Source organism: Macrobrachium rosenbergii, chromosome 3 (genome assembly GCF_040412425.1).
Source record: "Macrobrachium rosenbergii isolate ZJJX-2024 chromosome 3, ASM4041242v1, whole genome shotgun sequence".
NCBI classification, from domain to species: Eukaryota; Metazoa; Arthropoda; class Malacostraca; order Decapoda; family Palaemonidae; genus Macrobrachium; species Macrobrachium rosenbergii.
Window position 1 is genome coordinate 5,489,147 of NC_089743.1, and position 13,785 is coordinate 5,502,931.

The following is a 13,785-nucleotide window of genomic DNA, read 5'->3' on the forward strand; positions in this document are numbered from 1 at the left end:
CAAGTCTGTCTTATGGAGCTGCAGTGGGACCATAAGAGTACCTCCTTTGAGGGCTCACAGCAGCTACCAAAACCTGTTCTATATACACATGTTTATAACCTGACAGAGAGAGAGAGAGAGAGAGAGAGAGAGAGAGAGAGAGAGAGAGAGAGAGAGAGAGAGAGAGAGAGAGAGAGTACTATAATGGTAAAGATGCCCCAAAGAAACAAGAGAGAGAGAGAGAGAGAGAGAGAGAGAGAGAGAGAGAGAGAGAGAGAGAGAGAGAGAGAGAGAGAGAGAAATTTACTCTACAGTACAGTTTTATACTCACTTTCATATCAATCCGGCGTTCAATGCCGGAGATGACGACTGATCGCCAAGATCTCTCTTCACTTGCTTCCTGAGTTGCCGTGTACTCTGGTACAGGGTCTATGGTTGGTTGGGGCCCAAGTCCTTGTGTGAGGGGAAGAAAATGGAAAAATTCATAAAAAGATGTACACTCCCAAACCTGCAGCTTCGGAAAGATACGAAAACTGGGTTTCTTTGTAGGATATCTGGGCTAAGTCCTATAATAGATGAGTACTGATAATATAAAAAAAAGTGTTTTGGCTAATGCCATACAATGAAGATAAGGGACTGTTCATAAAGTGCATTTAAAGGAACAATGGATTAAGCTTATTTATATAGCAATAACTAATTCTGAAGTGAAAGATTACTCAAAATTCCATTTAATTCTGCTGAGATTTAGTATATATCCTAACAAAAAGAAGTGGTGAAAAAAAAATTAATAGCCCGTGAAGTCAAGACAAATTAGATCTAATATAAACCTATGATTGTTAAAAAAAATGGATATTACCGTTCATAATTCTTCAATGTCAGGTAAACAAGGGTAGCCATTTCTCTCACTTGGGAGACTTTGTGTACCAATAAAACAAAGAATTGTTTTTGAAAGTATTAATTTATATGAACATATCAATTTTGCCAAAAATGTACAGAGGGAAACTCATGTAATAAACTTTATAGTTTTACAGTCTTGTCCTTCTCTAATTTTTCAATTTATGTTGTCTGGTATTCTTCTTACCAGTACTTAAAAACTAGTGTCAATACTGTATACGAATTGTTCAATAAGCTAGAAGCCCCTCATATGACTAAAAACTTGAACCTTAAATACATTACCATTCAGTCCCGGTAAATCCTGACAATAAAAAATGGCAATGCAAGTACTACAGACCTATGAGACTCACGAAAGACCAAAAATGTATTGAAAGACCAGACCACTAACGTCTCCCTGCACGCCCTGCTGACACATAGGCTAGATACCTTGGATGCTTTCCTTAGGGGAGGTATTTTTGGGCTCAAATTTTGAGCAGTTGAGGTCAAAGAGCTATAGCACAACAAAGCAAGCAAAGCAAATCTTATCATGGGGAAAATATGAAATTTCAGCCAGACGACACTGTCCAAAGTTCTAAACTAATGAAATAAAAATAATGTTTCTACACAAAAATATCATAGTACCAGTGTTTTGAGACCAAAAACCCATACTTATTGTACAGTGAAACCGCCATACTGTCATAATGACAAAAACAAATGCATCGAGCTGGGGAACTGCAAGGAGATTGCCTATCCACAAAACATGATGTCATCGCCTGACTCGAGTCTTTCCGCAAACTTCCTCTTATACAACTAAATCAGTAGGGTTTTCCCTGATACGTCTTCCACCACTCCATTCTCGTTCTTTGCTCTCCTCCATGATAAACTTTCCGTCAAATCTCAGTGTCTTCCTTCTGGGTGGGGGTCAAGTGACAAATTCCTAAGTGGTTGTTGTGTTCCCTTTTGTATTAAAGCGATCAACTTAATTCCCTCTGTCGCCCTGTTAACTTTCATCACACTGGCTATCCCATAACTCTCCTTCGTATTCAATTTCCATGATGAAGAAATGAATAGTGAAACAAAAGCCTTAAACTTCCTCTGGTATCAGTGAATGAAAAATGACTAGAAATGGATGCTAGCTCTCTTTCTAATGAAATATTCCATGAACTTACTTCCCATGTGAAAGGAAAAAAAAAAAAAAACCAAGATACAAAAATCAAAACAAGTAGCGAGACTTAACATTTCATTTGTGTAAGATATTATTAAAGCAACTTCCCTTACGATTCAATTTGCTCGGTCATTCTCCTTGATGACTTACTCTCCATAATGGATTCCTCAAGCTCGTCTGGCGTGTCGATGTCGTCTGGCGTCAACATATCAGTAAACTCATCATGCGAGAACATCTGGGCATCGTCGTCGTCATCATCTTCACTGTGTTGACTTAGCGACGATATGGAGTGTTGGTCGTCGTCCACAGCCACCGTCAGGAGCTCCTCCGTCACGGTCAGTCGTTTCTTCCGGTTGACTTCAAGAGTGGAAGGGCGCTCTGCAAGGTGGTCAATTCAAAGTTTATTGGGTTCTGAAGCGCTCTGACTCATACACACACACCTATATCTATTTACTGTAATGAAATTTGCATAGAGATATCTGAATATGTAGTGTATACATTCATATATATAAATAAATATATATATATATATATATATATATATATATATATATATATATATATATATATATATATATATATATATATATATATATATATATATATATGATATGAAATTTTTATCACACCGTGATTTATATACAATCATGAAGCTACAAATGTCGCTTAATATCAAATTCACGCTACCTCGGGGGTATCCCGATAGGGAATTATCACTGAAGGGGAATTTATAAGTGATAAATGGAATTCCCTATTGGGATACTCCCGAGGTAGCGTGAATTTGATATTAAGCGACATATGTAGCTTCATGATTGTATATACATATATAAATACATATATATATATATATATATATATACTGTATATACATACACATTTATGTATAGGACACATGTAAATGCTGAGACACAATGTACACTGAATCATTATAAATAATCCTCAACAAACCGAAGGACAGGAGTTAGTTTCAGCTGCAAGGTAAATAGGTTCACTTCTGAGGTTATAAAGGTAAACAGGTTCATTTCTGAGGTTATAAAGGTAAACAGGTTCACTTCTGAGGTTATAAAGGTAAACAGGTTCACTTCTGAGGTTATAAAGGTACACAGGTTCACTTCTGAGGTTATAAAGGTAAACAGGTTCACTTCTGAGGTTATAAAGGTAAACAGGTTCATTTCTGAGGTTAACAGGTTCACTTCTGAGGTTATAAAGGTAAACAGGTTCACTTCTGAGGTTATAAAGGTAAACAGGTTCACTTCTGAGGTTATAAAGGTAAACAGGTTCACTTCTGAGGTTATAAAGGTAAACAGGTTCACTTCTGAGGTTATAAAGGTAAATAGGTTCACTTCTGAGGTTATAAAGGTAAATAGGTTCACTTCTGAGGTTATAAAGGTAAACAGGTTCACTTCTGAGGTTATACAGGTAGACAGGTTCACTTCTGAGGTTATAAAGGTAAATAGGTTCACTTCTGAGGTTACAACGGTAAATAGGTTCACTTCTGAGGTTATAAAGGTCAATAGGTTCACTTTTGAGGTTATAAAGGTAAATAGGTTCACTTATGAGGCTATAAAGGTAAATAGGTTCACTTATAAGGTTATAACACTCGGTAAAGAATCTTAGGTTTGGCAAAACATTTATGGGCTTTATTAATGATGCTATAAATAAAAAGAATTGTTTTTCCTCTTTCCAAAGATGGTCTCTCTGTTCAAGTGGAACCTTGCATATCAAAATGATGCTTCATGTAAATGTGTACATGAGCAATAATCATTTGAAAAAAATATAGCAATGCGTTCTCAGCTTCCCACTATCTCCAAAATAATCTATTTTGCTACGTAACAACATGAATTGTGTAAAATTGGGCGAGTGGATGAACAGAACTAATTCAGACCTGATTGGGTGAATCACTGAACTGATTAGTCGGGACTGATCTTTCTTATTGACACAATTCACGTAAAATAAATCTAATCCTTCGGGCCAGCCCTAGGAGAGCTGTTAACCAGCTCAGTGGTCTGGTTAAACTAAGATATACTTAACTTTTTACAATTCACGGCTGACTGACTGATTCAACCGAGATTAAACATGACGAATAAAATGCATGAATCATGAAAAAATGATTCATGACCGTTTCAAAAGAAGATTCACAAGAAACTCGTCTGAAAAATCTCTGCCGACTATTTAATTACTGCACAAATTAACCTGAATAATATTCATGACATGGTTCAATGTACGGCTCTCAACTGGAGGATTCGTGAGTGACTTGTTAAAAGTCGTGACATTTCAAAAACAATGACAAAAACCCAAAGGTTATTGACATTAAATGTCGAAAAACTCTTCTAGGAGATTTAAGACTGGCTGGTCACGTGTGGTAACATTCAATTAAAATATTGACTAATTATTGAAGTGCTGAAAAACTGCACGAAAATTCCCGACTATTTAAGTATTATAAAATGCAACTGGAAGATCCATTATTGTTCAAGTGCCACAACTTTGCACTGAATTATTTGACTGATAAAACTAGTGTGGAAAAACTTCACAGGAAAATCATCGACTGATTTAACAATCTAGATTTGTATATCTGGTTAAACGCTGTGACTGTCAACTGAAACATTCTTGACTTATCAGTCAAGTCTCGCAATATTTGATTAAAACTGATTACCTAAGTACAGTGACATTCGAAATATTCGTGAATGATTGATAAAATCATGCTAAAATCATCTGCAAGATTTTTGACTGCCTGGTTAGTACTTTGCAACACTAAACTGTTTAAGTGCTCCAACACTCATATGCAGACTGAGAATGTGGTTGAATGATGTGTCATTCAAGTAAACTTTCGACACTTTTGTTGAGTGCCAGTTAAGTGCTTCGACATTCAAGTGAAATATTTGTGACAGATTAAGTGTCATGAAAATCAACTGAAATCCTTGTGACTGATCGATTAGGTGAGTGTTGCACAGCAGAACTCAATTAGAAGTTTTGTACCTGACTGGATGTGTTGCAACAGTCAGCTGTGAGATTTGTGCATGACATGTCAGAAAAACTTCAACATTCAACTCCAAGATTCATGGCTGATTAGTTAAGTGGTGTGGAACTCAAATGAAGATCTGCGATTTACTGGTTGAGTACTGATATTCATGTGCAATATTCACAAGTGAATGATGCGACATTCTGCCAGAAGGTTCCTGAGGCTGGATAAAAGCGCCAAGTCCAACTGCTACATTCGTGAAGAATTGGTTGATTCATGAATCATTGGCAAAAAGGCAATGGACATCTCCGGACACAAAGCGCTATTCGAGGATCTTGGGAACGACACACAGTGGCTAAGTAGCTGAAAGACTTGGGAATGACTGAACAATTGATGGTGATTTAATCTCTGTCATGATCACGGAAATTCTAATCAATTTGTAACGAGGATACATTTCCAACGACAACATAAAATACAAAAAAATATTCTTAAACGTATATGTGCAAACATGTATATATGAAACTTATATCTACTAATCATAATTGTATATCATCATGAGGAATCTTAAAAACACCTCATCAAACCCTGGGCTAACTGATAAACAAATACCTAACACCCGATTCATCCCTTCACTCACTGACTCGCGAAACAAACAATTCATCAAGTTGACGGTATTACTTGATTGACGATTGCCTTCCATTATGGCCTAACACCAACGTATTTCATAAATTATCATCATCATAATTTAAAATAAACTCCTTCTAATTTCTTGTAATTCATCAATGAATAAACCACATTGTAAGTAATATATATATTAAATATATTTATATATATATATATATATATATATATATATATATATATATATATATATATATATATATATATATATATATATATATACACATAAAATAAAAATGATGTATGTATGTGTATGTTACAGAATAACTCTGAAATGCATTGAGCAATTTCAACCAAACTTGGTATAAATGTAACTTACTGTCTGTAAAAGAATACTGTGGGGTAAGACATCACTAGCACCCAAGGGCACCGAAAGGGGTGGGGGTGGAAAGGGCTTCCCTGAAACAGGCTGGTTCTGTCTGTAGAATTAGTAAACAAATAATTCTGCATGTTTATCATACCTAATTTCGGTATACATGTGACTTACTATCTGGAAAAGATTACTGTGGGGACAGACATCATTGGCACCAAAGGCAGTGGGGGTGGGAGGGGGATGACATAAAAAATAACTGAAAACAACAGATATTTGCGTGTAATCCACAGTTTTCAAGATCGCTGAAGTGAATAGTGACACTTGGGATGCCCTTCAAGTCCAAGTTCAGTCCCGATGGGAATGGGGGGAGAGAAGGGGTGAAATATAAAATGTCAAAATTGCTAGGCAATGTAATTCAAGCAACTATCTTAACAGGAGAGAGAGAGAGAGAGAGAGAGAGAGAGTTTATCAGTTGTCATTAAGAGTTTTCCTGGGCAGCGCTGGGTTGGTCAGCTAGCATACATATATGTGTGTGTATATATATATATATATATATATATATATATATATATATATATATATATATATATATATATATATATATAATGTATAATGTCTTTGTGTGTGTGTGTGTGTGTGTGAGTGTATCTGTGTATGCGCGTGATCGCGCATATGATTTTTAACATATGCAATCTTCCCATTTGGAAATGTAATGCCAAGAGGTACACTACAAATGATTTATAAAAATTTGACTATAATGCCAAGCTCTGCGGCACTTTCAACAATTCACTGTTTAGAAAAGTGAAAAAGAGGGAGTTGGAATGGTAGGAGAGCAAGATTAAAGAAAGGAAGTGGAAAAGGAGGTAAAGTAAAATGGATAAAAAAGTGGGTGCAGCTGGGGCCAAAAGGACGCTGCAAAGTACCTTTCGTAATGCCTACAGTGCACCACTGGCAGCACTATCCCCTTCGGGAGCCATGAGAGTATAGCAATTCGGTTTTCAGTTCCTTTTTTTATTTTGTTCTCCAAAGAGATGAGGTTGCAGTTTCGTCTCTTTTTTGAGTCTCAGCTTCTGCGGGCATCCACCCACTCACTGCTGGAAAGACCAGTGGCAAGTAGGGCGGACGTAAACAAAGAACTTTGCAAATACAAGGTCAGTGCCGTATCACTACACAACACAAACTATATATATACATATATATATATATATATATATATATATACAAATATATATATATATATATATATATATATATATATATATATATATATATATATATATATATATATATATATATATATATATATATATATTTAACCACCAAAAATCATCAAAACTCACACCAAAAAATACCAGTAAGTGAAGATCTTCCAAATCAGATTTCTAGAAGGAAAACCAAAGGCCAGTATAAAAAAAGAAAAATATGTTTCTAGATATCAAAGATGCAAAACACATCTAAATGTGCAAATATAGGAACATATTATAACCCAAAACAATATACGCAACAGCCAAGAGTAAGTAAATCAACTGGTAATAAAATGTTTGATCAGAGGCATGCTAGGAATTTCAGAATAATATGCGTGGACCTTATATTTCTTTTAAAAAATTCAATAATAATAATAATAATAATAATAATAATAATAATAATAATAATAATAATAATAATAATAATAATAATAATAATAATAATGGTGGAAGCTTTAGCTCTCATTAGTAATAAATGTTAAAAATTATCATTCAGCACAACAACAATCAAGACAAACACTAATTAATGCACAATATACTGCATAGTACCTTTCTTACAAGCAAAACCTCTCTCTCTCTCTCTCTCTCTCTCTCTCTCTCTCTCTCTCTCTCTCGTCTGATTTATCCGCCTATTTGCTGCCTATTTACCCATCAGCATTGAGATATTAGTTACAAATCGCCACGATGTCACCCACTCTATTTTCAATGCTGTCAGGCTACAATTGTCTCTATCGTATCCTGGGGTTAACGGTCTCTCTGAAGTCTTCAAAAAGAGCTGCTTTCAAAGATCAAGAGCGGAACCTTCAGCATCGTCACTCAAAACAAAACTCACATTTCAGGAATCAAATTGAAGCTGCATTGTTGGAAAGGAAATAGGGGAAGAGGGAGTTGGAATGATGGAAAGTATATTGGGGAAGGGAGGTTGGAGTGTTGGAAAGTAAATCGGGGAAGGGGGGTTGGAGTGTTGGAAAGGAAATCGGGGAAGGAGGGGTTGGAGTGTTGGAAAATAAATCTGGGGAAGGGGGGGGTTGGAATGTTGTTAAGTAAATTGGGGAGGGTTGGAATGTTAGAAAATAAATCATGGAAGAGGGGATTGGAATGTTGGAAAATAAATTGGGGAAGAAGGGTTGGAGTGCAGGAAACGAAATCGGGGAAGGGGGGTTGGAGTGTAGGAAACGAAATTGGGGAAGGGGGTGTTGGAGTGTTGGAGAGTGAATCGGGCAAGGGGGGTTGGAGTGTTGGAGAGTGAATCGGGCAAGGGGGGTTGGAGTGCCGCAGAGTAAATCAGGGAAGGTGGGTTGGAGCGTTGGAAAATAAATCAGGGAAGGGGGTTGGAGTGTTGGAGAGTGAATCGGGGAAGGGGGTTGAGTGTTGGAGAGTAAATTGGGGAAGGGGGATTGGAGTGTAGGAAATGAAATCGGGGAAGGGGGTTGGAGTGTTGGAAAGTAAATCGGGCAAGGGGGTTGGAGTGTAGGAAACGAAATTGGGGAAGGGGGGTTGGAGTGTTGGAAAGTAAATCAGGGAAGAGGGGTTGGAGTATAGGAAACGAAATCGGGGAAGGATGGTTAGTGTTGGAAAGTAAATCGGGGAAGGGGGTTTGGAGTGTAGGAAACAAAAGCAGGGAAGGGGGTTGGAGTGTTGGAAAGTATATTGGGGAAGGGGGGGTTGGAGTGTAGGAAACGAAATTGGGGAAGGGGGTTAGAGTGTTAGAAAGTAAATCGGGGAAGAGGTTGGAGTGTAGAAAAAGAATTTGGGGAAGGGGGCTTGTACTGTTGGAAAGTAAATCGGAGAGAGGGGGTTGGAATGTTGGAGCGTAAATCGGGGAAAGGGGGTTGGAGTGTTGGAAAGTAAATTGGGGGGCGGTTGGTGGAAACGAAATTGGGGAAGGGGGTTGGAGTGATGGAAAGTAAATCAGGGAAGGAAGTTGATTTAGGAAACAAAATTCGGGAAGGGCAGTTGGAGTGTAGGAAACAAAATCAGGGAAGGGGGGTTGGAGTGTTGGAAAGTAAATTGGGGAAGGGGGTTGGAATGATGGAAAGTAAATCGGGCAAGGGGGTTGGAGTGTTGGAAAGTAAACCGGGGAAGGGGGTTGTGTAGGAAACGAAATTCGAGAAGGGGGGTTGGAGTGTAGGGAATGAAATTGGGGAAGGGGGTTGGAGTGTTCGAAAATAAATCGGGGAAGGGGGGTTGGAGTGTTGGAAAGTAAATCAGGGAAGGGGGGGTTGGAGTGTAGGAAATGAAGTTGGGGAAAGGGGGTTGGAGTGTTGGAAAGTAAATCGGGAAGGGGCTTGGAGTGTTGGAAAGTAAATCGGGGAAGGGGGGTTGGTATAGGAAACAAAATTGAGGAATGGGGGCTGGAGTGTTGGAAACGAAATCGGGCAAGAGGGGTTGGGGTGTTGGAAAGTAAATCGGGGAAGGGGGCTTGGAGTGTTAGAAAGTAAATCAGGGAAGAGGTGTTATGTAGGAAACAAAATTGGGGAAGGGGGCTGGAGTGTAGGAAATGAAATTGGGGAAGAAGGGTTGGAGTGTTGGAAAGTAAATCGGGGAAAGGGGGTTGGAGTGTTGGAAAGTTAACCGGGGAAGGGGAGTTGGAGTGTAGGCAACAAAATCAGGGAAAGGGGGTTGGAGTGTTGGAAAGTAAATCAAGGAAAGGGGGTTGGAGTGTTGGAAAGTAAATCGGGGAAGGGGGTTGGAGTGTACAAAACGAAATCGGGGAAAGGGGGTTGGAGTGTTAGAAAGTAAATTGGGGAAGGGGGCTTGGAGTGTTGAAAAGTAAATCGGGGGAAGGGGGTTGGTGTAGGAAACAAAATTGGGAAGGGGGTTGGAGTGTAGGAAATGAAATCGGGTAAGAGGGTTGGAGTGTTGGAAAATAAATTGCTAAAGGGGGGTTGGAGTGTTGGAAAGTAAATCGGGGAAGGGGGTTGAGTTTACGAAACAAAATTGGGGAAGGGGGGTTGGAATGTGGGAAAGTAAATCAGGAAGGGTGGTTGGAGTGTTGGAAACAAAATCAGGAAGGCGGGGTTGGAGTGCAGGAAACCAAATTGGGGTAGGGGTTGGAGTGCAGGAAACCAAATTGGGGTAGGGGTTGGAGTGCTGGAAAGTAAATCAGGGAAGGGGGTTGGTGTAGGAAATGAAATCGTTGGAAAGTAAATCGGGGAAGGGTGGTTGGAGTGTAGGAAAGTAAATCGGGGAATGGGGGTTGGAGTGTAGGAAAAAAATTGGGGAATTGGGGTTGGAGTGTTGGAAAGTAAATCAGGGAAGGGGTGTTGGTGTAGGAAACGAAATCGTTGGAAAGTAATTCGGTGGCTGGAGCGTAAGAAACAAAATCGGGAAAAGGGGGTTGGATTGTTGGAAAGTAAATCGGGGAAGCGGGGTTGGTGTAGGAAACGAAATTGGGGAAGGGGATTGGAATGTAGGAAACGAAATCGGGAAAGGGGGGTTGGAGTGTTGGAAAGTATATCAGGGAAGGGGGGTTGGAGTGTTGGAAAGTAAATTGGGGAAGGGGGGTTGGAGTGTAGGAAACAAAATTGGGTAAGGGGGGTTGGAAGGTTGGAAAGTAAATTAGGGAAGGGGGTTGGAGTGTAGGAAACAAAATTGGGAGAGGGGGGGTTGGAGTGTTGGAAAGTAAATTGGGGAAGGGGGGTTGGTGTAGGAAATGAAATTGGAAAGGGGTTAGAGTGTTGGAAGGTAAATCAGGGAAGGGGGTTGGTGTAGAAAACGAAATCAGGGGTTGGAGTGTTGGAAACTAAATTGGGGAAGGTTGGTTGAGTGTAGGAAACGAAATCGGGGAACGGGGTTGGGGTGTACGAAACATAATTGGGGAAGGGGGGTTGGAGTGTACAAAACAAAATTGGGGAAGGGGGGTTGGAGTGTTGGAAAGTAAATCAGGGAAAGGGGTTGGAGTGTTGGAAAGTAAATCAGGGAAGGGGGTTGGATTGTAGGAAACAAAATTGGGAGGGGGTTGGAGTATTGGAAAGTAAATTGGGGAAGGGGTTGGTGTAGGAAATGAAATTGGGAAAGGGGTTGGAGTGTTGGAAGGTAAATCAGGGAAGGGGTTGGTGTAGGAAACGAAATCAGGAAAGGGGTTGGAGTGTAGGAAACAAAATTGGGGAATTGGGGTTGGAGTGTTGGAAAGTAAATCAGGGAAGAGGTGTTGATGTAGGAAACGAAATCGTTGGAAAGTAAATCGGGGAAGGGTGGCTGGAGCGTAGGAAACAAAATCGTGAAAAGGGGGTTGGATTGTTGGAAAGTAAATCGGGGAAGGGGGTTGGTGTAGTTAACGAAATTGGGAAGGGGTTGGGCGTAAGAAACGAAATCGGGAAAGGGGGTTGGAGTATTGGAAAGTATATCAGGGGAAGGGGTTGGAGCATTGGAAAGTAAATTGGGGAAGGGGGCTGGAGCGTTGGAAAGTAAATTGGGGAAGGGGGGTTGGAGTGTAGGAAACAAAGTTGGGTAAGGGGTGTTGGAGTGTTGGAAAGTGAATCACGGAAGGGGGTTGGAGTGTAGGAAACAAAATTGGGAGAGGGGGTTGAATTGGGAGAGGGGGTTGGAGTGTTGGAAAGTAAACTGGGGAAGGGGGGTTGGTGTAGGAAATGAAATTGGGGAAAGGGAGTTGGAGCGTTGGAAGGTAAATCATGGAAGGGGGTTGGTGTAGGAAACGAAATCGGGGAAAGGGGGTTGGAGTGTTGGAAACTAAAACGGGGAAGGTTGGTTGGAGTGTATGAAACAAAATTGGGGAAGGGGGGTTGGAATGATGGAAAGTAAATCGGGGAAGGGGGTTGGAGTGTAGGAAACAAAATTGGGGAAGGGGGGTTGGTGTAAGAAACGAAATCGGGGAAAAGGGGGTTGGAGTGTTGGAAAGTAAATCAGGGAAGGGGGTTGGTGTAGAAAACGAAATCTGGGAAAAGGGGGTTGGAGTGTTGGAAAGTAAGTCGGGGAAGCAGGGTTAGTATAGGAAACGAAATCGGGGAAAGGGGGGTTGGACTGTTGGAAAGTAAATCAGGGAAGAGGGTTGGAGTGTACGAAATGAAATTGGGGAGGGGGGTTGGTGTAGGAAACAAAATTGGGGAAGGGGGTTGGAGTGTTGGAAAGTAAACTGGGGAAAGTGGTTGGAGTGTTGGAAAGTAAATCGGGGAAACAGGTTGGAGAGTTGGAAAGTAAATCGGGGAATGGGGTTGGAGTGTTGGAAAGTAAATCGGGGAAGGGAGGTTGGAGTGTAGGAAACAAAATTGGGGAAGGGGGGTTGGAGTGTTGGAAAGTAAATTGGGAAAAGGGGTTGGAGTGTTGGAAAGTAATTTCGGGAAGGGAGGTTGGAGTGTAGGAAACAAAACTGGGGAAGGGGGTTGGAATGTTGGAAAGTAAATCGGGGAAGGGAGGTTGGAGAGTAGGAAATGAAATCGGGGACGGGGGATTGGCATGTTGGAAAGTAAATCGGGGAAAGGGGTTGGAGTGTTGGAAAGTAAATTGGGGAAGGGGAGGTCGGAGGGTTGGAAAGTAAATTGGGAAAGGTGTTGCAGTGTTGTGAAGTAAATCAGCAAAGGGGGGTTGGAGTGATGGAACAGAAATCGAGGAAGGGGAGTTGAAGTGTCAGAAAGTAAATCGGGTAAGGGAGGTTGGAATGTTGCAAAGTAAATTGGGGAATGGGGTTGGAGTGTAGGAAACGAAGTCGGGTTAGGGGGGTTGGAGTGTTGGAAAGTAAATTGGGGAAGGGGGTTGGAGTGTGGTAAATGAAGTCGGAGAAGGGGGGTTGGAATGTTGCAAAGTAAATCGGGGAAGGGGGTTGGAGTGTAGGAAACAAAATCGGGGAAGGGGGTTGGAGTGTAGGAAACGAGGTTGGGGAAGGGGGTTGGAGTGTAGGAAACGAAACCGGGGAAGGAGGGTTGGAGTGTTGGAAAGTAAATTGGGGAAGGGGGTTCGAGTGTAGGAAACAAAGTCAGGGAAGATGGGTTGAAAACAAAGTCAGGGAAGATGGGTTGAAGTGTTGAAAAGTAAATTGGGGAAGGTGGTTGGTGTAAGATACGAAGTCGTGGAAGGGGGGTTGGAGTGTTGGAAAGTAAATCGGGGAAGGGGGCTGGAGTGTACGAAACGAAAACGGGGAAGGGGGTTGGAGTGTTGGAAAGTAAATCAGGGAAAGGGGGTTGGAGTTTTGGAAAGTAAATCGGGGAAGGGTTGTTGGAGTGTAGGAAATGAAATTGGGGAAGGGGGGTTAAAATGTTGCAAAGTAAATCGGGGAAGGGGGTTGGAGTGTAGGAAACAAAGTTGGGGAAGGGGGGTTGGAATGTTGGAAAGTAAATTGGGGAAGGGGTTAGAGTGTAGGAAACGAAGATGGGGAGGGGGTTAGAGTGTTGGAAAGTAAATCAGGGAAGGGGGGTTGGAGTGTAGGAAACAAAATCAGAGAAGGGGGTTGGAGTGTTGGAAAGGAAATTGGGAAGGGGTTAGAGTGTAGGAAACGAAATTAGGGAAGGGGGTGTTGGAGTGTAGGAAACAAAATTGGGGAAGGGGGCTTGGGGTGCTGGAAAGTACATCGGGGAAGGGGTTGGAGTGTAGAAAAAGTAAATAGGGGAAGGGGTTT

The 13,785-nt window shown here is 40.9% G+C and overlaps 1 protein-coding gene across 7 annotated transcripts in view; it reads right to left on the reverse strand.

Moving 5' to 3' along the window:
* LOC136852142 (protein prune homolog 2-like) overlaps positions 1 to 13,785 on the reverse strand; it is a 207,632-nt gene that overhangs the window by 60,254 nt on the left and 133,593 nt on the right. For all 7 annotated transcript variants that reach the window (XM_067126608.1, XM_067126601.1, XM_067126632.1 and 4 more), the window contains 2 exons: positions 2,168 to 2,395; positions 311 to 432 (listed from right to left, as the gene is read on the reverse strand). In XM_067126608.1, the coding sequence (XP_066982709.1) occupies positions 311 to 432; positions 2,168 to 2,395 (350 nt within the window). The remainder of the gene's footprint in view (positions 1 to 310; positions 433 to 2,167; positions 2,396 to 13,785) is intronic.